The sequence below is a fragment of the Diplotaxodon limnothrissa genome, linkage group LG23, assembly GCF_057381915.1.
Source record: "Diplotaxodon limnothrissa isolate DT_005_m linkage group LG23, D_limnothrissa_male_GT1.1, whole genome shotgun sequence".
Lineage (NCBI taxonomy): Eukaryota > Metazoa > Chordata > Actinopteri > Cichliformes > Cichlidae > Diplotaxodon > Diplotaxodon limnothrissa.
The window spans coordinates 7,954,909-7,981,231 of record NC_140617.1 but is presented as its reverse complement, the minus strand read 5'-3'; the positions used below and the strand labels follow the sequence as shown (position 1 = coordinate 7,981,231).

Here is a 26,323-nt window from a genome sequence, read left to right as displayed (position 1 = left end):
ACTTGGTGTAACATCTGAATGTGAGGTGTGACACTGTCGCTCTTTAGAAGCGGGCGGAGATACAACAGTGGTCTCGACATACGTGGGAGAAGGTTCTTCAGTGGTAGGTCGCATGGCTTCAACATCCTCCCCAATCTGACACATCATCTCCTTCAGCACCTCACCGTAGTCTTTGCCACTCAGCTTGGCTAGTTCCTTGAGTTCCGCCAAGTAGGTTTTTGTAACATTACTCCCAACCGTGGTAGTGTACATGCTACTGAGTGTTTTAATTTCATAGACAACGCTGGGATCAGCTTGTGCTGTGTATGTGTATGGTAAACGAGGTTCTAAACCTTCTAAGGCTGAACTGCTAGAGTATTCTACGATCAGGTTTTGGTAGAAGTTGGACAGTGAATCATCAACAAAAAGGACTCTTGTGATTTTACCATACTGTTTCAGAAAGTCAATGACCTGTTCATCTTTCTCAGATACCTGTGTTATCCCAGCGACAACAACCGCATTAGGTATTTTGACACCAGACTTTTGTATGAAATCCATGCTGGTCATTGCCTCAATATTGATGCTCAAATCAATTGGCTCCTGGCTGGCTCGCCACTTCTGTAACCAACTTTAAGGTATAAAGGTGAATTACAGCGCAATAATTACTTGGGCTCGTAATAAGACCCTGGCCAGAATCAGAAGACACCAAGTTCGTATGGAGCCAAAGTATTGAGCAGCAATAATGACCTGGACACAATGTTAACTTTTGAGTAGCCACTCTTGTATTGTTACAAAGTATAACAGGTATTTGTCCAATTTGTACAGATAAAGTATAAAATAAAATAAATAGTGTGCACACTCAACAAAATAAAAGTACTCGTTGGGGCCCTTTAAGAATTTAGAGTTAAGCTGGCGATAGCCAACTTCAAAGGTCCTTGTGAATGTAACTGGAATGTATGAGTGTGTGGTGTGTATCTTCTTTGGGGTAGATCGTCCTCAAAGTGGTTGGCTCGCCATCTATCACAACCAGAATATCGTCCTGGTCCTTGGACTTTTCCGTCCTCTCCAAAAAACCTGACCGTTGCTCTGTTTCACAAAAGCCCAACACACACTGGCGTTGGAATTGCAGCAGCTCTCCGGATGAAAGGTGAGTGTTTAGCCGACGTTGCCTCTCTCTTTCATCTAGCCACTCGACTCCGGACTTCCAGCAGGTAAGTAGGCTGGCTTTCCTTCCTCTCAATCCTGAGTTTTCCTCTCTTTTGTCCGTGGATTTCTCGGTTTGAGTAGCAGATGCCTCCACTCCTCTTGCTGAGATAAGAAAAACCCGGGACACCATGCACCTCCACCTCACTTCCTGGCTGACAGGGTCAATGCGGCCTGGGTAGGCTCTGATTGGTTGCTGAGCTAGGTGCCCTCACGTGGGGTGAACTGAGAGGTGCATTCAATGGTCATAGGAAATACGACGCTTGTTGATGTGGACAGTTAATATAAAGAGAATAAGTATGATATTTTTCATCTGGGCTACACTTGGATATATTTAGATAGTGGTCCTTTGGTGCTTAAAACCCACTTCAAAGCATTAATATGCAGAATGTCTTTCCAGAGATCGAGTGACACAAAAAGGTGAGGTGAGACAAAATCTCACAGGAGGGAATGAGTGGTAAATGCTCTGAAAGACATTCAAAATGTGAAAAGGATGTCTATTTAACAGGCTAGAAGTGTGTGCCAAATGCACTGGAGAAAATGGATGTGGACTGTGTTGCAACTCAGTAAACTCCATTTTATTAAGCAGTGATGTATGATCGCATTTCTTGGAAACGATGAAATGATTTGTGAAAGATCGCTATTGAGATGCAGATTCAACAGGGAAATGAATTAAGGCTTGCAGGGACAACCTCGTTACTGTATCTCCATCATGATGGAGCATTACAATTTTAAAAATACTGGGAGTGCATGCAGAAAAGAAAAAAAATTAGTAATTCGAGGATTTAAAAATACTGGCGTATTCTTCAGACGTGGATCAACAATCTTCACATGTGGGGTACATTCAAAGTCATGATCATTACACAAATCCCCATAATTTGTTTTAATGAAATGTGAACTGTACACATTTTATTTCGAGGCTTCTTAAACTAAATATAAAAATATACATTCCAGAGTTAAAGCAGTCATCTGAGACGTCATTTTGAAATCCCAGATGATATTTTATGACCTTGATTGAAAACTAAATTGCTAGAAACCATTTGTCTTCTAAGACACATCTCACATCTCTTTCTAAAAACGAGCTTTTCGTTGAATTCGACATCAAATACTGAACGTGTGCTTGAAAAAAGTTCTTCATTTTTCTTCTGAAATTCACTTTGTCTTCTTGCCTTTTGGCCTTTTGGTCTTTAGTCCTGATTTGTTGGCCTCATCCTGTGAACCAAGAGGGGAGGATTAGAGAAAGAATGATTGTGTTACATTAGCACTCTATTTAATGGTGCCAGAGCTTTTTCCGTGCTTAATATCTGAGTGCTTCTTTACAGCTCATGATAAACTCTTTTGCCTAAAACTCCCGCTGTGTTTGCAAATGTGCAAATTGCAATGTACTGATTGACATGCACCATGCTGTTTTAATGTATTCCTGTAATTGCATCAAACAAAACATTGCCATCCTAAGTACTTTTAGGAAACATCCTCTGCTAATTATTAGTCTGGCAATCCAGACTGCCAACTTGTAGAGAACTCTGGAACCTCTGTTACATAGTACAGGGTGAACAAATGTTCACTGAGTCTGTCTTGATGCATCAATTTTGTCTGAGTTTGTTTTTCATATTGGCGTAGAGCTTTATACAGCAGGAAATTGCTTTGATACCATTTTTAATAAGTGACTCATATACTGCAAAGTAACTGGCAGTGACCTGTTCCTCCTCAGGTGTGAGACTGATTCAGCTCTTTTTCCCCCTCTAAACTGTAGTCTCTTTTTCTCATAAATCAAATCCTATCCAGGTATTCAGAGACTTTATGCAATTTTGGATTTAGCTTTTGCAAAACTGATCTCACTCACCTTACCAAAAATGATTTTCTCCCATTCGATATTGTCTCATTGGTTGTTGGGTAAGTATGCTGACTTTTGTAAAGGCTGTACACTGTTAAGAAGGAGCCCTGGGACACTGATTTCAGGGACTGACTGTTTCCTCCTCAAAGAATAAAAAGTTCCAGATTTCCACCAACATATCTTCATAGACGAAATTAAATAAGTGTGCCTCAAGGGTTCGGGTCCTGTTTTTTAAATGTATTTTTTACATACACATCAACCCATCATTAAAGCTTGACTCATGAAATTCTTAACAGTTATCAGTTTAAGGGACGTTATGAGGCTGTAGCTGAGAAGACCTCCTCGTTTTCTCTCTTTATTGCTTTCCGGTGTCCGGTGTACACACGGCACAGAAAATAACCGGCTACTCTGAGGTTAATGTGACATTTTTTTTAAATTCATCATGTCTTTGAGATGAATCTGACTTAAACAATCAATCCTACCGCCAAGGGGACATTTGTGAAATTTCTCCATATTTAGTGAAATATAGTGCTGTGCAAAAATCGGCCCTCATTTCTTTACATTTTGCTAGGAAAATGCAAAATGGGTACAGTGATTTAAACATGTACAAAATTTGTTGCCACTGACGTTCAGTCGAGTTCTTCTATAATTTGGTGAATCTCAGCTTTTTCTTCCTTTTTCCTAAGAATAATTTCTTGTCAGCCACCCTGTCGATGATGAGACCTCAGCAAAGCATCTCTCAGGCCCTGTGTCAAGCCTTTGCTGGATTTCTTCCTATTTCGTAATGGCTTTCAGCTACTGCTCATCTGATTTAAAAAAAATAAAAGAAAATAAAAATCTTTTTTTAGGCCTGCCACTTTTATCCTCCAGTTTTCTTCAATTTTCTGAGGACACACAGCACACCATGCCAAGTGATTCCCAAAGAATTATCAGGCTAACAGCTCTTTGGGAATCACTGTCTTTGTTAAATATGGCATTTGTTTTTATAGATTCAGTTAAAGAAACTGGAAAAATATGTGGTTTTGTGACAGGCTGCTAGCAACAAACCACCTAAAGATATCATTTAAAATTTTCTGTTATATGTAAACACTCTTTAAACTGGTGTCTCTTTTATGTTTGAACAAATCATAGGTAGGTGAAACTAAAAACAAATGGTCAAACTCAAAAGAAAACTTTCAAAAACCTCAGGAAAGCCTTAAAACTATTTACTTACAGAAAAGTCTGGCTTCAAAACATAAAGGAGGCTCAATACTTGTTCCCTCCCGGGGCAGATGGCGGGTTGACTGGACCAGCGCAGACATGCTGGAGGACCGGATGCACTGTCTACACCAGCTCTCGCTTACCTTTACCCGCCCCTGTTGCCTATCTTGTGTTTCTATGGTCTATTGACAATCATGTGCTTTTTGTGCTGGGGTATTTTTTCTGTTCTCAAACTGTTCTCCCATTAGGTGCTCAGTCTGAGTGGAGTTTTTTTTTCTCCTCCTCTCACCTCATGTTATGTATTTTTGTTGTTTTTTCCTATCAGCCTACCTCTCTGACATGTCTTCCTAATGTGATGTTTGTGTAAAGTTTGGTCAGAAGGTTTCTTTGTAAGTGCGCAAGCGCCATTAGCATGCTGCCTGCTGCAACCTATAATTTCCTTCGGGATTAATAAAGTATTCTGATTCTGATTCTGATTGAATAATACTCAGGCACAGTGAAAAATAAGAATGTCATATATGAGCTCATGAGGTAATCACAAATTACACCTCAGTACGAGATATTGAGGAGGCTACAATGTTAAACTCAAGCTGATATTTTTTTTTTAAATTCAATTTAAACAGAGCCAATTTTAAAAACAAGGATGAAACCTCCTTAAATGCATTCATGTCCCTCCCTTATATAGATGAGGGCTCCTCAAAGCTTTGGTAACTGAGTGTCAAGTTGGTGCTGCCTAATAGATACATTATTGGATTTAATGTATCTGTTTAGCAGCACAGTACAACCTGAACATAGATCAATATAATGACCTGGTGCTTAAGTTTCAGAGGGCACAGTTTGAAAGCAGCAGTGTATTACTAGTGTTAAAAAAATGTATGGTATGACATTACTTTCATGTCTCAAAGTGCAAGTGTTAATTTTAATTATATTTGCAATTGTCCGTTAAAATTGTTTTTTTAACTGTAAGTAAGATGACTTACATTTCGTCACACCAGCCAATCTGGAAATATTAAAAAAAGCTTAGTATGTATGGACAAATTTCCCCAATGCTCCACTCCTGTGTCTTACTATAGAAATGGTCGAATGAAATACAGTACAAAGCGGTATAGTTTTCATGAATTCTGGCACTGGCCTGTGGGAGGACCCTTGTTCTAGATTTTTGTTAGGTTTGAATGACTTAAGTTATTTGAATGTCATAAAAAATAGTTTTGAGTCATACTTCACATGTTCTAAAAATAAAGTGTTTGTTTTCAATCCAATCTAATCATCTTAAATTCTTATGCAAAGTTTTAGTAGACTTCATGAAATGGAGTGATTCTGCAGAGGTGTTAAGTTCTCCTTCCACAGGCAGCAAATTCTAATAAGTTGGAATAAAATAAAGTGCTGAGTTTTACAGTGAGTTGATGGGGTTTGGAAGAAGGACAAACTTTTAAAAATGTAGGTTTGCAGTACCTTTAATCTATCTGTTGCAGCCACTCAAAGGTCAATCATGTATCAATGGAATAACTTTGGAGAACACAAAGGCGACTTCAAAGCAGACTGGACCTAACTTCAGGCCGGTGAAAGCGTGTTTGATCTCCAGAACATGTTGCAACCAGACACTTTGTAATAAACTGACGTCTCACTGTAACTATACTGTGCAACAGTACAACCCCGGCATTCTGACTCTGCTTTGGATGCCAGAAAGGCAAAACCTCGCCTGCAGTCAATCTCTTTGTTTCCAGATAATTGGAGGAACACTGGGTGGTAAGTCAATTAAACTACAAGAAACCAGGTGGTCTCCTGCATCAGAAAACTGGCAGCAAAGTCAAATTTGACTGATGATGTGTCAGCAGAAGATGACAGAGCAATGTGTAAAAGGCTCAGAGTGTGTCTCACCGTAGAGGCAGTGTATCCCTCCTCCACCAGGATGTTACGAGCACAGTTGTTGATGTGTTTGAAGCGATCGGGACCTAACAAAATGCCCCCGAACCACCTAGACACGACCACCATGACATTACGCACGTCCAGGATCTGTTGTGAGAAATAAACGTGTAAAATGAGCTGGCTGAAAGCTTTGATAGCTGTTTTCAAACTGCATCAGATATATTTTACACTATATTTGATTTATAATAAACAGATGAATCTTCATGAAATGCATCTGACTAAGCTTCCAGTCTAAAGCCAATAACCTATAAATCTAAAATGGATGTATTTTCTTAGAGTGTAATTTCTTAGAGTTAGACAGAGATTTATTTTACGTTCAATTTCGTGTGTTCAATATGTGGTTTAAGGACACAGTTAACTTACATTAGGACAGAAACAGAAGGGCTTGATGTTCAATTAATTCATTAAATCACATAATTGAAATATTCTACTTAAACACAAATGAAATAAAAACTACAATAAAACTAAATATCATCTCAAAAAACTGAAATAAGACAGTTTTCTAAGCAATAAAATACCATAACAACAGAAACGTTTAAAAGACCATTCAGAAAAAGTACAATAAATCAACTGTCTACATCTACATGAATGGCATTGCACCCTGCAATGAACATATGGATAATTATCACCCTGCTGTGCTGGAACGTTCAACTATAAAAAGCATTTTGGCACCTTTTACATGATTGCCTTGATTTTCCTGTCAAAAACTGTCAAGTCCAGCTGCAGCAGGTAGCTTTTTGCAGCGCTACCTGCCTTGAACCAGTACCAAACTGCAGACATGAATTTGGCAAATGTGTGAAGTACTTGGCAGCCAACGAGTGCATTGTTCCCCTCGGGATTTGCCATAAACTAAAACCCCATAAAAAAGAGTGAATATTAGCCTTATTCAGTAAGTTCAATATTTAATTGTTCTCTCTCTACCAGTCTAATAACAGTTTTATGTTTACAGTTTGTTTACAGTTTGTCATCTTGATACCTCCAGATGGAAAAAGAAAAAAAAAATGCTACTGCAGCTTTACAGGAGCAGCCAGAAACGTCAAAGGTGCACTCTCATATCTCTAAAGTTTGTTTGCAAATAAGATGTGCAATATAACAAATGTGTAAATATATAAAACAGGAAAAGCCTTAAGATTGTTTTTCTTTTTAATTGAGACTGTTTCCCCATGTTCCTCTTCAGGTTCTGCAACTCTTAAGTTTGAGCGCACAAAGATTAAATTGAGATTAATGAAATTCCCAGTATATGGCAAAAGGCATATTTTCCAAAACACCAGACTGTGGTCTTAAAATGAAGTGGAGAACTTTACTTTGCACTGCCACAAAAACCAATCTGTCATTTGAAGGGACTCATCCACATCTGACTGCCAGCTCTATCAATAAGATCCCACTTTTATTCATCGCCACACACTTCCACATTCACTGCGAGCGTGCACACATTTAAATGAGGAAATGGGAAGAAAGCCTTATGAAGAGGAATGAGATTAGAGGAAAATAGATTTGGGAAAAGCTCTTCATGTAAATTGCTCACTATGCTGAGAGTGTTGCGAGTAGGAGATTAATCACTGTGTTGCTCAGAAAGATGGAGGACAGCAGATCCAGTTACAGGTCAGACAGCTACAGGAATTTACCTGATTTCTTAAATCTGCTCTCATGCCCGCGAGTTAGAAAAGAAATCTATAAAAGGCTGATAGCTTGAATCAATCTGGTTTTAGGATTAAAAGCACTGATTTTCCTTTATCATTCTCCCCATTTACTATTAGGAATATTAGAAGCAGTGGGTGGCTTCCATGCAGCGCCTGGAGACTGACCTCTGATGTGAGCCAGTCGTTGGTCAAGGACACAGTGACAGCAAAATTAGCCTAGCGTTATTTGGATGAAAGAAACCGAAGAGGAGCTTTAAAGCTGCCCCTGCGCTCGGCCAAGGCTCTAACTCAGAACCATTTTCCCTAACTGAAGAATGATCTTTTTTTCCACTCTAAAAAATATTTCCTCTGCAGCTTAGCTTTTACTTGCACCTCGTAATATCTAGCATCATAGTTAATGGATTGGTTCTTACCTAGTGCTTTTCTACTACGTGAGAAAGTCTCATTCACCTCCATTCATACATCACTTTGCATCAGATCAGCCTCCAGAGCCACATAGCACTTCTTTCCTCCCTTGTAAAATTGGATCTGTCACTATGAAGCACTCCTGTATCACTCACATTATTCTCTTGCTTATTTTCAATATAAATATATAGATTATTATATTGATTATAGCTACACTCTGTTGGTGTCAAGAAAGCTTTAGAATAGAAGAAATAAAGCTTAATGCGCTTCCTTGATAGCAAATATAGAACATATAATAACACAGATGCAGGTAAATTAGATTTTCTTTGAATTCTTTTAGCATTTAAAAGATAATTTAAAGCAAAGACTGGCTGAGCAAGTTTTTAAAGCGAACATATGAGCGCTTGATTCATCTGAATTCAGTGTAGCAGATCTCAGTTTCTGACATATCCACACCGATAATCCAATGCACCATTTCACAGTGATTTATCTCTCTAACAGGGCCACACTGGCAGCGGCGACTGCTGTCATCCTATGAATGAAAATGAACTTTGACACGAGTCATGGATTTCATCTGGAAAAGCTCTGACACGACGCAGCACCTAGGAGTAATGAGTAATGACACAACTACTACAAGTCACTGCTGAGCTTTGTGTTATAGGAAACTTTTTGTTTGGTCACAAACCTTTTACTGGCTTTCATTCAACGTTACAGGGAAACAAAAACTGTGTGGACAATAACACATTTTAGTGTGATGTGGGTGTGTGTGTGAATCATAGGGCCATCTGACAGTAAAACCCAGTGACAAGGGCTTCTTTGATATTTGAAATAAAAGGATTAATGACTGTGTGAAATTATTATAGTGGGACCATAGCTCCCAGTGGAGGAAACCTAAACACCATTTAAACATTAGAAGCGTGGTTTATACTACTGCAGCCACATCCCCACACAAAACAATCTCAGTTCTGTTTTTCTCAGCAAGTACACTTCTCTGAATCGATGTTCGGCTCTGCCTTAGAGACCGGCAGCTTCAGTATTTCCACATCACATCATCTCAGTGTCTCAAAATCAACCCTGACAGGCTCAAAGAAATTCATTAGATAGCCTGTCTAATTTAAAAGAGACGCAGTTTTGACGCTCTGTTATGGACATTAGTCTGAATTTTATAAACGTCCTGAATTGATTTTCACTGGAGTTTTGAATACATATTCTTAAAGCTTTATGTGACACCGTCAGTAGATTACTTACTTAATCTATTAGAAGGGTTACTTTTCACAAAACTGAATTAATACTTCTTCCTCCCTATACAGTTGGCTGTGGTTTAAGGCCATAACTGGAAGGTCAGTGGTTCGATCCTGGGCTCCTCCATTCTGAATTTCAGTGTCCTGAATGCCAATGCCCTTGACACATTACTGTTTGTGTGTGTATGTGATAGGAGTACAGATTATACTTATATTAAACACTCACAGTATAAGGCACCTTTTTAATTTAGCTTTTACTTAGCGTTTATTTATTTTATGCTTATTTATTCTATCCTGTTATTCTATTATTAATTTAGACTTTACCTAATATTTATTGATTTTATTCTTATTCATTTTTTAATCTTCTTACTCTATTTATATTTATATTTATATTGTATCCTGTTCTTATTTATTTTATCATTTTACCCTGTATATATCCTATTGTGTCATATCTCCAGTGTTTCCTCAGAGGGCGCTCTCTGCACCGGGGCTGTGATCGACTGTGGCTGCTGGGTCTCTGGGGGTCCTCTCAGCCTGGCTGGGGGGCTCCTTGGCCTCCCTCCTGCTGTGTGCCCAGCCTGGAGGCTGCGGTCTGTGACCGGCTCCCGGTGCAGACGGCTCCCTGTTATAGTGTTTCCTCACTTGGCCCAGCCCAATTTTTACTCTTTAAGTGTGCTCGTGTGTGTGTGTGTGTGGGGGGGGGGGATATGTGTGTATTCACATCATTTATGTTAATGAGAGTGTGGGGAGTGAGTTGGAGGGTGGGGTGGGCTGTTTTTAACTATGTAAAGCACTTTGTGCTACATTGTTTTTTGTATGAAAAGTGCTTTATAAATAAAGATTGATTGATTGAGTGGTAGGACTGAAAAGGTGTTAGAAAAAGTGCTATTAAAAGTATAAATGAAGTCACTTCAATAAAAAATGGCAGGTGTGCTATAAGAAACTGCAACAGAATTTAAAATAAGGCCTAGCATTCAGTGTATAAACATTTTTATACCAACAAGAGAGACTAGCATGCTCAATAAGCTGTGACATTTCTATAATCCTTATTGTCCATTAAGCTGAAAGGCATTAAAAAAACATTATCATTAAAATTAGGAGCATCCTGTTTCAGAATGATGCTGAAAATTGTTACTTTGAGGATTCACGGCTATAATATATATGTCAGTATGTCCTAAAAGCTCTCTGACAAAGTACAAACAGTACTGTTTATGATGCTAACCTCCATTATACCTCAAAATGCCTTATAATATGAAAATAAAGCTCTCTGCTTTCAGGAGTGCCGGCTTACTTGCTGTTATGAGAAGCAGAAATAGATGTAGAACCTTCATTTATTAGGCTAATTTCACAGTTTAGGTTAAAGTCAAATATCCTGCGATGTTCCCAGTCTGCTAAGGAATCTACCATAATGCACTGACCAACTCGTTTACACATGCATTCACTGTTGATGGCTCTACTGCATGTCATTAACTAATCTTTCTGATGTGTGGGTTTTTTTCTGTTTGTTGATCACGGTCTCTCTGTGCTTCTCTTTGTTCTCTTCTCTTTCTCTCACCACCCAACTGGTCACTGCAGATGCCTTACCCACCTTCTGCCAGAGATCTCTGCCTGTTAAAAGGGAGTATTCTTTTTCTCCACACCAATTTAAAGTGCCACTCGTACTGGATCGCTGGATCAGTCAGCTTCTCCTAGCAAGGTTGTAGCATTGTCTACCTTACAATATAAGGTGTGTCGTGAAAATTAAGATTATGTTTTGGCACTATATAAATAAATCATAAAATACATTAAAATACCCTCAAACCACTTAATGACATCAAATCTGTCTTTAGTTTCAGAACACCTCACCCAAAAATGCCCCCATTGTTTACTGATACAGAGGATATAGGTTACAATACCAGGACCTTGGAACTGGAGAAGCCAAATGTAATTCGGCCGTGTTTTTTATTCATATTATTCGCACTTATGCCTTTCCCGCTGTGACATGTTATTATTTTCAACAAAAAGGCCTAATCTGCTTTGGTGGTGTGACATAAACTGTCAAAACTGTCACAACAGCTACCCTCATTAAGAGTAACTTATTTTGAATGCCAGTAAACACGAAAAAAGTGTCAAGTTTCCAATTTATGCTGCAAAATATGATATTAATAAGTGGTGGTTATCACCACTACCATACTATATGTCTACAAGTGCGTGCATTACGTGAAAAACATTTAGGTTGATATTGTGGGAGTGTGCCTTACTGATAACAATCTTAATTGCAAAATCACAGCAGTTTCCATATTAAACTGTAAATGGTAGCACGTAATTTCATCCATCAAGGGACTGGTGTTGGGTATTAGCTTCAGCTATATGCAAGGCTATGTAGATCGGACACAACTGTCAGTGTCCTTTAGAAATAAACTAAATTATGCATACTGTGAAAATAAACAGGGCAGCACAGACTCCAATTAAGCAATGCAAAAGCCAAAGGAAAGCTCAAGGCAGCCAGCAGATTTAACAATGTGGCTGCCGTTACTGGGCGGACGCTTTTGTGCATTCGGCTTTGGCTAACTGACTAGTTCTTTGGGGATTTTTACCTTTTTAACAAACATAACATGCAGTTTTGGTATGAAGCTGAAAGAGTTATCTGTTGGACCAAAGCCAGCATTTTTTTTTAATTAAATGATAACCTGCAGTAAATGGAGCAATCTCCCCCCCGCGGCTGTCTCGCCGTCATCTTCACAGTCCTGCAGGAAGCTGTGCTTGTCCTCGCAGTAAATCCTACAACAGACAGAATCACAACAGCTTGGTTTTAGGCGGGAGAGCATTAAGACGTTGTGGTTAGTGTGACACTGTGACACTTAAAGCCTCTTCACCGGAACATTTTTGTCAGTGGTCTAAATGTCACAATATCCTCCCCGTGAGTAATGACCACCCAGGCAGTGCACCAACGACGCAACATCGACCTCATTAGACGACACTTTAAAAAAAAAAACACCACACATCTCACACACAGGCAATGCCTGAGAAAACACAAACACACACTGAGAAAGGCCACACACACATACACACATCTTTTCACATTATGCACAGTACTGTCAGAAGCCGTCATTTTCTCTGGTGCTTTTTTGACCTTTAATTGCAGCAATGAGCCCTTTGGGGAAGACAGATCAGCCTTGAATCTTTACTTATCTCATGCTCTTCTCCACTGTGGGCGTAAACACATACAGACATATATACTTTATTTATATTAGATCCATTATATATTAAACTAAATAATGTATATTAATTTAATTTATTAGATTGAACCCCCTTTATTAGATGTTTCCTGTAGTGTCCTTTTAATCACAACTGATTCATTTCACATTTCTATACCCACACCTGGGATGTCTCTTTTAAGTTGGACCCTCACTTGCCATCCAAAAGCTTGAATTTTATTCTTTTCCCATTGAAGCTGTTTGGGTAATTGCCTTTTTGAATCAGCCAACCTTTCATAAGCTGCCATTCAATTCTCAGAGAAAAATTTGGTTGATACAATTTTAAATTCAGTGATTGCAAGACGTGCAGGCCCTGAAATAGCAAAGCAGGTCCACGCTGTGGTACTCCGTCGTGATATTTTAGTTCAGATTAGTTTCAGCTGGTTTCCAGAATAGATTTTCCTGTTTCACTTTAGTTTTTATTGTTTGAAAATGTTTAATTTTACTGTAGTATTATCGTACGGATGCTATGTGTGAGGAGAATCAGTGAAGATATTACAATAAACACACAGAAGGATTTGAAAGCAGCTGGCTCACAGTCATGTAGATATCTCAGTCTTAATGAACACATTCATCGATCATTAATCAGGCAAGTTGTAGTAAAATTTTGCTACCCAGCTAACAAATATTTAAACTAAGGCTTTTCTAAGTTCACAAAGTCATTTCATTTAGTTTTTTTGATTTCGTTCTATTTGTCTGTCTCATCATAAGCTCATCATAAGCTTGTTGCTGAATTTCCCAACATTTTTGTGGTCTTCCTCTATTTAGAAAATTCTTATTCACTATTTTTCTTGCACAGATCTCTGAAGATGCTTTACTGTTACAATTGTTTTCTTTTACACCTCTTATAGGATTCCATATTGTGCTCCTGCTGTGATCAACTGCTAAGAAAAGCAGCAGTTTTTCATACTGTGGAATATAAAACTCACAGGGCATTAGAAATGCTTTCTCTATAATGTCACTTCTAAGGTTCAGAGAAATTCATGTTTAAGGCACGGTTTACATCACATCATCATTCTTTACATTTAGAGAAGGACAAGTCTACAAATCACACTCCCAATCTTATCTGATCTACTGGAACACTTGAGACTTTGCAGTCTTTAGCACGGTGGTTCATTATTTTTCCAACCCACACTCAAACAGTAACTGCTTGTCTGTTACTACTTCAGTGTGAATGTGTTTGTCTATAATTACAACTTAGATGAAGAGCAAACCACACATTTTGAATAATCAGTGTAGAAATCCAAGCATTACAAAGGGTTTATACATTTTTTTAGCAACTGTATAAGCGATATGTGACATTACTAACCTGTATGCATAAATATTATGAGTGGCACTGGCAATCTTCTTGTTTTCGTACAGCTTCTCCAGGACCATTTTAACCTGTAACAAATAATGTGGGGAGTAATGAAATGTCACTCTCAGATGCATTTACACTGACTTTACTGCAGAAGCAAGGCATCTCCTTTTCAGCACTGTGTTAGCTGGAACCTGCTTTCATGCTAAAATCCTGATTGAAGGCATACTAAAACAGCAGTGATGTCCAAAAGAAGGTCAGACTAAAAATGATGCTGTATTTGTGCAGATGACAACTTGTCAAGTCAACATGCTGTCTAACACTGCTGACTAATGCACAAAGCAGCATTACTCAACTGTTTATGAAGCTAAATCACCTCATGTATTAATTAAACAGACACTGAAAGGCTCAAAATAAAACTGAGGCTTGACTACAGTGTGACAAAAATTGGTTTTAAATTCATGCCTCCCCTGCCTGTTCCATTTTTGTAGTGCTGTCACCGTCGTGTCACCTTCGAGTTAGTTACCAAATTTAGCCAGTTGGCTTCTGTGCTGGCAAAGGCTACAGCAACACTTCAAAAGTTACTCTAAAACAGTTAACACACTGTATGTAACAGACAGACGTAGCTTTCAGCTCTGAAAGATGATGGCATCGTGCCTTAAACCTGCACTCCCTTTAATGACCAGAAGGGGGCAAAGGGGGTCATTGCTTAAATAACCCATTTAATCGATGACCTCTGTAAATGCTGTCGGAATGAGTTAATCACTAGTCTCAAATCTTCTTAAATACAACATTTCAGACATCATGGTCCGCATTAGTCTAAAAATTTCAGATAAAGCAGGGTGTGTTTTAAGGAAGGGCTACCTTGAAAGTTACAGGCTGCCACCATATGAGTGTACAGTGTCCCTCAGTTACCCAGTCAAATCCACCGTCACTGGTCACATCCATTTCCATAACACCAAAATGCAAAGAGTGAAAGCAGCACAACAGGTTCACCAACGGGTGACTTCATTATGGATACTGTGGGTTGATTACTGATATATTCATATATATATATTTATACAGGTCAAATGACCCTAGAGGACACAACTGCAGATAATCACAGTATACAGAAACAGTAAATAAGTTCAGATTAGATTTGTGCAATAGTTACTGCAGACTGGGAACTCTGTTGACTCTGGGACTTCATTGGCTCTAGCACTTTATATTGTGTGCAAGTGGTTTTATGGAGTCCTTAATGTTTTTTAATATCATATTTTCTCATATGCACCAACCGGGAGTCTCACTCCTGAATGCAATGACAATGAAAGCCCTTTTATCTTATGCCATTTAGTACTGACCAATTTAGAAGAACAAAAAAATAGGCTATACTGAAGTTGAAAAAAACTAATTACGTGCCCAATTTGTTTTTCTTTATATCTATAAATGAAATCAGTCACTTCCAGATCAGTATATAAAATTATGGAAATGATGTCCAGCTCTTCGTCTATTTGGTTTATGTCCTCTAAAGAGGACAGCTGTCTGCGTAAATATTTTTATACAAATTGCAATTCACAGCAGGTGGAAGCTTTTAAGATAAGCTGGTATGTTACCAGAGACTCAGAGAGTGAGATTAGCATGCAGGAAGGAACCAGATGATGTTTCAGATATAAATTATCTTCCACTCATCAAGTATTTCTGTTGAATTTTGTATGAATTGTTGATTGCAGAGAGGATTCATCATTCATGAAAAAAACGAGGCACAAAATTCAAACTGTACACTGTTGGAGCTCCATCTTTTTATGCATATCATTTTTTATTATGCTCATTTCCATGCTGTACCTGTCTGGGAGTCACCACAGGCGCCAAATGGGGCTGGAAGGTACTGCGTCGGTCTGTGATCGGATTTCCATGTTTAATTGGAGGCAGCTCCTCATCTACAAGATAAAATATTATCCGTAATAAGACAGAGACTGATTTTGTCAGAAATGATGCCATCGTAGACTAAAATGTGCTTTTACCATTTGCCTGTTCCAGGAAGAGGTGCACATTTTCTGTATTCAGTCTGAGACTGCTGAGATCTGGAATGTCTTCATCATCATCAACATCCTTCTCAGCCGTCATGTTCACTTTTTCTGGTTCTTCCACTGAAGGAGGTAATATAAGAAATGTTATGTCATGTTAATAAGAAAGTTGATTTTTTTATGTCCCTGATGCCTGTAAAGGTCTTCACCGAGCTGTCTGTAGTCTCAGGGTGCCTGGCACTGAAATGACACCTACTGAGCAAATCATCCCCAAATTACCATTACATAACCTTAACATTGGCATGTGAATGCATGATAATGCTAATATAAGCTTCAACCAGAATACTGTAAACGTGACTAAGTAAAGTGCCATCGATAAAACAGGAAGGATGTGACTGCAAATTAATTACAACACATCTGACAACATCTAATAAACAAGCCAATGTCGAGAGATCAAACACCAAAAGCCGATCTAAAGGTGCTGACATTAGAACCCTGTTGTTATGGAAACAAAGGTGTGCCATGTGTGAGGACGGCCTTCATCAGCTGATAATCTATGCACATATAGATCATGTCTTATACGCGGTCTTTCAACACAATCATAAATAAATGTTCCATAGCAGTTAATAAAATCTGCTCTTTGAAAAGTCTGCCAGCATTAATATTTAAGTATCCTCCAACAAAAGTTGGGATTTTAGAGAATAAGCTTTGTTACCTGTCTATATTTTTGTAAATCCCATGAAAATATCAAACCAGCGATGCATTAATAATAACCATGGCGAGCCAGATGGGTTGTTAAGCAAAATCAATTGGAAAGCCTTTGGAAAAGGGCATGCTCTTGTTAAAAATACCAGGAAAGATGTTTCTGTTCTTCCACACCAATCTGATTAATAAACCATAAGATGTATCTATAAGAAGCATGTAGCTTTTAGGCCTGAAACATGTACAAATGTACAAGTGCTTGAAACTTGTATTTATTATAAATGAGCTGTATGACGCATCACCTCTAATTGCAAAAAGAAGAAGTCAGGCAGCACAATAAAGCCCTCTTGGTCAGTTTTTCATAGATTCATTTGCCCGTTGCATCTGAATTTCAAACACCAAGGTGTCGGTGGCCAAAGCTGTCGTCCCAAGGTACAGTGGCCATGTCTTTCTTTTGTATACAGTCTATGCTTCAGACTCAGGTCATTCTCAAATGCACGACCATGTCATCTAGTGTAAGTGCAGCTGAATTCTCTGAGCACATGTGTGTTTTTCACACACTGTGAATTTTCCATTAGCGTGAGAGCACCTACATGTAAAAAAGCTGCAGTCCAAGGACTTTCAAGCATTAGCAGTCAGTGCAGGTAACGATGTCTCTTATAGGTTCTTTATTCTTCAGCACACAGAACTGACAAAATAAAAACCATTAGGCAGATATTTATGTAGTTAGACCCGTTATCACTCTATGATAATTAACTGTAAGCTGCACATGGAGATAAATATAGATTGTTGAATGGTAATAAACTGAACTAATTACTTAAAGCATTAAAATACATATGTCTATGCTACAAATCATCACAATTAATTATTTCTAAGCCTAAATAGCCTTAAGACTAAAAACATTACAAGCTTATAATTATACATTTAAATTAATTTCAAAATTTGACTTGAAAATGTTCCTTCAGTTATTGATATAATGACCTACATCTTCCTGCAGTTATCCATTTAAAGAGGTTAGTGGTAGTAAAGTAGCTGCTCTTGTTCATTTTCTTTTACCACTCAGCTGATGCTAAACTCAGCAATGCCAAATAAGTCTGAACTTCTCTACTTTGTTTTTTTCCATCCACTAGTATTTATCTTAGAAGTTATTTTTAACTCAAAAAAAATGACAGAACTCTGTGTGTTTGCTGGGCACTATATTCAGCTGTGGATTAGCACATTTTGTTTAGGTGTTCTTGAGTATTCTGTACGCATGAACTACTTAAAACAGACAGTGGAACATGTCACCAAGTGCGATAGTGTGACTCACTCTAGTATTTGTAAGAGTATATCAGCTACAATTCATTGCCTTGGAGAAAATATGCAAATGCAAAATTGTCATAAAAAGCACGTACCTTTAAAGGGAACTAAAAAAACAACCTTGTCAACAACAGGGGTCTGTGGCACAGAGGATTTGCTGCAGCAGGCTTGGCATACACAATACTTTTTAGTAGAATTAATCCATCGTTGCTTGTGTGTGTGTGTGTGTGTGTGTGTGTGTGTGTGTGTGTGTGTGTGTGTGTGTGTGTGTGTGTGTGTGTGTCTTTTCCTAATAGGATTTGATAAAAAGGCAAATAAAGACTTTAATATGTGTGTTTGTGTGTGTAGTAGAAGTATATTTTTCAGGGAAATAAAAGCTAACAAATCTTAGAGGACCAGAATAAAGAGAAGAAATGGCAAAGTTGAGCTGCTCATGGATCTAGCATGTTTTACGCTAATAAAGGTTCACAATATTTATTCTATGCCTGCACACAGCACAAACAGGACAGAAGCACACACACAAAATTACAAATCATTAAAATGTTCTATATTTAGATGAATAAATTCTGTTTTTCTACCTTTTTTCCTCCTGTGCGATCTAATGAATCCAAACTTCATCATCAGAAACAATATTCTGTCTGTACTTTTCATGTCTTTTCTCATGTTTACCCACTTTTCATTTCCTTTTCTGTGAAGTGTACATCTTCAGACTCATCATCCCCCTCTTCCTCTTGCACACAATGTCCCTGTCTTTTGAATGAATGAGCTGTCAATCCCGCTCCTGAGCTGAAGTGCTGTGACCAGTTATACTTATTACCACATGAATTGCAGAAAGGGGAATTATGACACGCAACAATGGGGAGGACAGTTAATATTTTTCAAGCTTGTTGCTCAAAAGAGACCGTCTGCCTCAATAATAGATGCTGCTCAGCGCTAGATAATTGAGACAGACAAGAAAGCCCCCTTCTGAAAATCTGATTCGGTGTGACACTTGTAGAGAATCTTTAATTTGAGTACCTTTATGTCTTTTTACACTTCAAAAGACTCTGCCGGGGTAACCAAAGGTATTACACTGATATCGATCTCAATTCAGCGCAGTCACTCAGAGTCTTGAGGAGTTTTTAATGCCCCTACAGGCCTCATCTTATCACAGCTTTAGACCGCACTACAGTTGTCTTAGGAACGGAGGAGTGTTCTAACAAAAAAGAAGAAGCATCAAGTGGGTAAGTGGGTTGATCCAATAACTGACCTGCTGGTAATCAGTGGTCTAGATCCCGTCCAATGTGTGGATTATCGTGTAAACAAGTCCTTGGAAAGACTGAAACTGACATTTTTCTAAACCCACTGCCAAAAAGTTTGTCCAAAGAAAAGGTCAAATGAACTGCCTCATTGACTGTCACCCACTTGCTCTAACCCCACTATAAATAAATGCTTTGAGAGACTCATCCTTGTTCGCATTAAGGCAGCCATCCCTGCTGACCTCGACTCACGCCAGTTTGCATATCAAGAAAAATGATAAACATAGGATGCAGTCATCACAGCTCTCCACACAGCTCTTACACAGTTTGTGGGTTTCAACTCGGCTGTAAATATAGTTATCCATCACAAACTAGTTCACAAACCTAAGCTTAGGCTGTTAGTAGTGCATGTGTTCACTGGACATCCTGAGCACCCAGAATGTCAGGATGGATGATACTCTTATCCTGAACACTGGCACATCACAGGGGTGGGTTCTCAGCCCCCTCTTCTACTCGCTGTTCACTCCTGACTGCTCTCCCATTGACACATAAAATTTGATGATGATACCACCATCTGATATATGACTGTGATGAAAAAGCCTGCAGGGAGGAGGTCAGGCATCTCACACACTGATATTATCCCAATAATCTGGACTTAAACACAAGAAAAAATAGCAGGGAAATCAAAGTGGACTTCTGAAACACACTGATCACTCTGCCCTTTACCACACAAAGAAGAAATAGAGAGGTTAGCAAGCTTTAAGTTCCTTTATGTTTGCATCTCGGCCAACCTCACCGGGACCACAGACATCTCCCATCAGGTGGGGAAGGCCCAACAGAGGTTTTACTTCTTGGGGAAGTTAAAGCACGCTCACCTGACCTACTGTTGCACAGTGTGGTTCGTCAGCTGCATAGAAGAGAACAGAAAGGCTTTGCGACAGGTGGTGAGGGTGGCAGAATGTGTTATCGGTGCCACTCTACCCTCCCTCTGTGACACTGGTTGACTCCAAAGAAAAGCCTTTTGTTTTATAATGTACCACACCCAAACCAGACTTCACCTGTTCTTCCCTCTGCTCTATGGGAAGAGATTCAGATCAATCAGGACCAAAATCAGCACCTTAAAAAAACTCTTTCTTATTCAGTAAGAATAGACTGTCCTCTAATATCTGGAAATTTAGTTTTAAGCATCTTACTCGTATCTCTTGCACCGTGCAGTGTTATTCTGTATGTGCTACCTCACTGTGTTTATCTTTATTTCTATTTATTTTATGTTTATACTGCAGGCTGTTTGTCTTTTGTTGTGAAAGAGCTTTAGAGCCGCTGAGTGGTTTTTCATTGTTTTGTGAACAATGACAATAAAGATCTATTCTATTCTATTCTGTTCTAATTTATCAGTCGCAGCCACCACTTGACAGATTAATAACACAGTGAGCTACTTTCAGCTACTTTCACTTATTCATGTGGTGGCTCCACATGTTTGATTTGGCAGTTTGTACCCTTCCTGACATGACTTTTCCTGTGAATGTGTAAACCACTACACTATGTAGACAACTAGTCAATGAGATAACACAAAAAAGCCAAGAAAAAAAAGGAGTACAGTTCTGTCAAGGATAGATACATGCAAGTATAAAATAAGAAATTTAAGCTTAAAATGTGATATTTCAAAGTCAATTTATCCGACATGTCTCACCAAAAATAACCTACAAAACCCATATGCTGCAAAAAAGCAATAAATGATACAGCTTGTTTGGGTGAAGCAGCCCAGGAGGGTCATTTAACTCATGGAGTGTCGTTTTTACACCTTTAACTTCATCAGTTTGTATATAGAGACTGTTAAGCCTCAGTCCTTTAATATGTATTCAGGAATCACGTGCAAGTTTACAGGAGACAGTGCATACACACAGACTGTAAATAAAAGATTGACATAGCCGCTGTAATGCCACCGGTGGGTAAGGCCCTAATTACACCGTCCTACAGACTGGCAGGTGACCCCTGTCAACCAAATATTGGCCCCTGTCAACCAAAGCAATGACAAGGAGGCTTCTGGGGCAGCACCCTCTCATTTCCAGCAATAACTTGCCAACCAGTTAGAGAATGCACATTGCTCTCTGTAGTTGCCAGCAGGTCAAGAGGCTTGTGTGACTGAGGCCTTAGTGGTTATTTTACTTTGTTGTATTTTGCTTGTTTGTTTTTTTCTAACATATGTGAACACAGTTTAATGATATGTTAACTGGTGAGTTATTAGCTGAAGCTAAAGCATTCTCAAACTTGGGTGTCGCCGTCACCCGCTCACCCAGCAGGGTGACAACAATACCCCAGTGTTTTACAGCTAAGGGATACAAACGAAACCAAAACAACACATACTCACAGAAAGACACTATAAACTGAACAGCTGACTCCTTAGCATCTTTTAGTAAAACCAGACAAGAACGTGAAGAAACCCCTGTAACCTAAAGTGGCCACACCCTTAATTCTGCATAACTTAACATAGTTCCCATGGATGAATTATATAAAAACTAACCAAAGTGCATTCACTATCAAGGTGGAAATTATTTACTTTTTGAATAGAATAGAATAGAATAGAATAGAATTCAACTTTAACAACTTCAACAACTAATTTTTGTACCAGGGTGTAAATATAATTATTTTGAGAGTTTGAGACTAAAATGTCTACAGTTACAACTCTATGAATTCAACGAAGCACTTCTGGAGAGGTCAAGACTGAGGTGGTCTGTCAGGTCTTATTCCGAGTCATTAAAAATGGCCATAAAGTGGGACCTCAAGTGGGAATTTCCTTTTTTCACACCTCACCTGTTTCTGAGTTCTGGGACTTCTCAACGAGGAAATCTCTAACTTTTTCTACCCACAGGTAGAGGATGCTCTCCCCCGCGTGCTCCCTATAAAAATGAAATATTTTTATGTGAGGGTGGGTGAAATAAGAGGCATGTAAACTACAGTGATATTAAATCATGGAAAACAATGACAATGAAAGCTTTTGATGTGGCTAATATCCCTCTACGGTATCTCTTCATGAAGTCAAAAATTATGAAAGGCACTCACACATAGATGTCTTCCAGGCTGTTTGCCAATTTGGCCCTCTCAGGGCCTCGCAACCACACTGCACTACAACAGCCGAGAACAAACACGGGGTTATTGAGTAGGAGTAGGAGTGGGCCGTTGAGTGGGATGCTGTTCTTTCAAATCATCAGAGCTCTTCCATATTAAATTTGAAAGGCAAATCAGACTTACTTGATCTGGTATATGGGCGGAGCTGCGCTTGGATAATCAGGTGGGAGAATTATCTGATCAATAAAGGGGGAAAAAAATCAGAACAGCATTACAAACAAAAATGCATGATGGACACTAATATGCAATTTTCTGCACCTGCAAACACGCCGTCAGTTTTGGCTCCTCCAAGTCGGCGGATATTTTAATGCAAAATATCCTGGATGCTTCATCAATCACACACCATTCATCACCATAGATAGAAGACAAAGCCTCAACCTCTTCAATCTAAGAGAGAACAAAGAACAACAAAGCAATTAGATTAATCATATCAGACTCGGTGGTGATTGTTTGGACCATGGATGCACAGAAAGCTTCACTCACTTTATTTAATCCGTGTGTAACTGACATTTAATTTGATTCACAGAGGTACTTCAAAAAAGCATTAATTACCCCTTGAGTAGAGGCAGTAAAGTGTTTAAATACCTGGGGTCAACCTTCCAAAGCAACAGATAGTGCACAAGAGAGGTGAAGCACAGAGTGCAGGCAGGGTGGAGTGGGTGGAGATGAGTGTGGTCTTGGTACTGACAAAAAGACAGGAGGCTGTGTCAGAGATGCTAGCTGAAAATGCCAAAATTAGAAATGAGTACATGAGCACCTCAGGTCAAACAGTTTGGAGCCAAACTAAGAGAGGAAAGGCTGAGGTGGTTTTCGACATGTGCAGAGGAGGGATAGTGCATATACTGGACAAAGGATGCTGCAGATGGAGCTGCCAGGCAGGAGAAAAGAGAAAGACCTCAGAGAAGGTTCAAGGATGTCGTGAATGAGGACATACAGAGAGTTGGCATTACAGAAAATGATGATAGGGATAGGGTGAGATGGAAGGACATGATCCGCTGTGGCGACCCCTAACGGAGAAGCCGAAGGAGTTGAAGTTTAAAGCATTTGTTTTTCGTTTTTGGAAATATCCTTACTCGCTTTGTCTCCAAGATGGTAAGATGGTAAGAGAAATGTCATGCTTGCATCTGTACATTATGTTTATTGAAAGATCTAGGAAACAGTTAATTTAACATAAAGGCTGTAAGTAAGGGTGATAAAAAAAAATACCCACCTAGTTTGCAGATATGAACTTTTTGCTAAAATGGGCTGAATGCTGCTGCTGACTTTCACTTTCACATAATCTTCACAGACTTTGTAGATAAATAAAAAACAGTCTATCTGCAACATGATGAAAGACTTTCAGCTATTTCTATAAAACGTTACATTTTATAATACTGGCACTTTATTTTCTTGTGCAAGCTTTGATAAGAGTGGAAATACTTCCACAAAAGCACTAACTCTGTTGTTAATGGGAAATGGCCGAACAAATACATCACACCCCTTTCACTTCCTGATAAAATTGCCCAAATAGCTCTTTCCCTACCTATCTGACTACCACTACTTCATTAATCACTGTGGTGGAACTTACCAAGTGAAAGGGGCAAAGATGAAGTGTATTTAATAAGAATATTCAAATTAATGTTTTTGTTTTTACACTCTTCTGGACTAACTTTGGAATAACCTTGGGACCTGGAGCAGCTCCTCAGCTTGGCCTCGGCCATAAATTAGCTGTTGCAGCTCTCATGCCACTCTGCGTACGTCAGTTTCTTTTTGACAGGCAAAGAAGACTTGAACATCAGAGGTGCAGAGCTGTATGTCTGAGATGATAATAGCAGGAGAATTCTTGATCATACATAGACAAGACTAAACCAAGAGTGAGCAGTTAATTTTTCCAAGGGGCAACATGGGAAATTGGGCTGTTGCAAAAAAGTTGAACTCAATTCACTTCAATGTTAATTTTTATCTCTTTGTAAATGCTACTGGTAAGAGTAAATATTACAATTAGGCCCTAATTGTGTACACTTGGGAAATTGAATTGGCCAGCCCGGCTGTAAACTGAGTCCTTAGAGCTGTTTTAAGAAGGCCATTGTCTCACTGGGATTACTTGTACTTAGATTGATCTCAATAATTAAAACTTATTGGCCTTTCTTAATATGAGCAGCTGTTATTGTAACAGTATCTACACTCAGCAGCCATTTTATTAGTTACACCTTGCTAGTTTCAAGCCCTTTGCTTTCATAACTGTGTTAAGTCTTTGGGAAATAGATTTAAACAAGGTGCTGGAAATATTCTTCAGAGATTTTAGTGTGTATTGACATGACAGCATCACACAGTTCCACCTGCACATCCAACCAACTCTCCTGTTCCAGCACATCATAAAGCATGTGGATACTATTGGATGAGATGTGGTGACTCTGAAGGCTATTTGATTTTGTGACGTTGTGAGGTTCAAGAAACCAGTTTGAGATGATTTGTGAAATGGTGCGTTATCCTGCTGAAAGCAGCTGTTAGAAGATGGGTACACTGTGGTCATAAAGGGGTTATAACATTTAAATGATGCTCAATTGGCACTAAGGGGCCCAAAGTGTGCCTAGTAAATCTCACTTACACCATTATACCACCACCACCCTGAACTGTGATATATGGCAGGAGGGATCCAGGCTTTTATTCTGACCCCACCAGCCGAATGTTGCAGGGTTGGTGTGTTGCACATTTAGAGATGTTCTTCTGCATTACTCGGTTTTAATGAGCGGTTATTTGAGTTACATTCCTATCAGCTGTAAGCAGCTTGGCCATTCACCTCTGACCTCTGGCATCACAAGGGACGTTCACACAGAGAGAACAGGATATTTTCTCATTTTTAGACCATCTTCTGTAAACCCTAGCAGTGGTTGTGTGAGAAAATCCCAGCAGATCAGCAGTTACTGAACTGCTCAGAGCAGACCATCTGGCACCAACAACCTTGCCACATTCAAAGTCACTCAAATCACCTTTTTTCCCCATTTTGATGCTCAGGTTGAACTTTAGCAAGTCATCTTGACCATGTCTAAATACCTAATTAAAATGAATTTCTGCCATGTGATTGGCTGATTAAATATTTGCGTTAAGTAGTCATTAAATAGGTGTACCTAATGAAATAAGACAAGTATCAATATGTCCCCTTAGAATATGTGAAGAAAAGCAATGGGACAAATCTGAGCTGTAAACTGAATGACAACACACACACACACACACACACATTGTGAGATTACAGTTAGTGATCTCAAGACAGTATATGTCATTATTTTCTTTATGATTCCCAACTTAGATGCCAATGTTTACTTTCCCTGAATATAAAGACAGTGGGTACACAACTGTATAGCAACAAAAATTAAATTATGTATGCCTGCGATGGTGTTCACTTTTTTCCCTTTTTTTCTGCTGTTTTGACACTTTGCGTTGATGTGTGGCCTCTGTGCACCCTGCTGCACCTGCTGCGCTTCAAACATCACTTCCAAAAGTGTTAATGAATCCAGACACCTTGGGAACAACCTTCAGTATATGTGTGTCTGTGTATGTATGTTTATTCAAGTTTTTTATGTGCTGCTCATGTATATTCATTTTTATCTTAAATAATGCAGCAGGGCTTGTTCAACCTGTCAGCTCTACATCTACCGCATTTGGCTTACGTGCTCTCACCAGGCCAGTTGAAAATATTACAACAAACAAGACATTTCGCACAAACTGACAGGATTGCCTAACTTTTTCTGAGGATTAAAAAAGGAAGTACTTTGTGCTTACTTGAGTCTGAAGATCCTCATCATCCCCCGGAGTTATGATATCCGCCATTTATTCTTCTCATGACTAAGTGTCACCTATATTAAATGTGTTGATTATTCAGTAAACCACAAAACTCATAAGACACACGTACATGAGTTATGTGTTGACGCCCAGCTCTGAGAAACTACTTCCTGGTCAAAGCAGTTTGACTCGTCTATGCGTATTTTAACTTCCGGGTTTTGCATTGGAAACCAGG

General features: G+C 38.9%; 1 protein-coding gene across 1 annotated transcript; it reads right to left on the bottom strand.

Moving 5' to 3' along the window:
- Nucleotides 1-1,702: 1,702 nt before the first annotated feature.
- On the bottom strand, nucleotides 1,703-26,242 carry impact (impact RWD domain protein). Its single transcript, XM_085347403.1, has 11 exons — nucleotides 26,089-26,242; nucleotides 22,588-22,716; nucleotides 22,453-22,505; nucleotides 22,264-22,326; nucleotides 22,015-22,100; nucleotides 15,962-16,087; nucleotides 15,783-15,877; nucleotides 13,974-14,047; nucleotides 12,098-12,188; nucleotides 6,095-6,229; nucleotides 1,703-2,394 (listed from the first exon to the last, which is right to left on the bottom strand). Exons 1-11 carry the CDS (start codon nucleotides 26,134-26,136, stop codon nucleotides 2,335-2,337), a joined length of 960 nt encoding a protein of 319 aa, XP_085203529.1. The 5' UTR covers nucleotides 26,137-26,242; the 3' UTR covers nucleotides 1,703-2,334.
- Nucleotides 26,243-26,323: the final 81 nt, after the last annotated feature.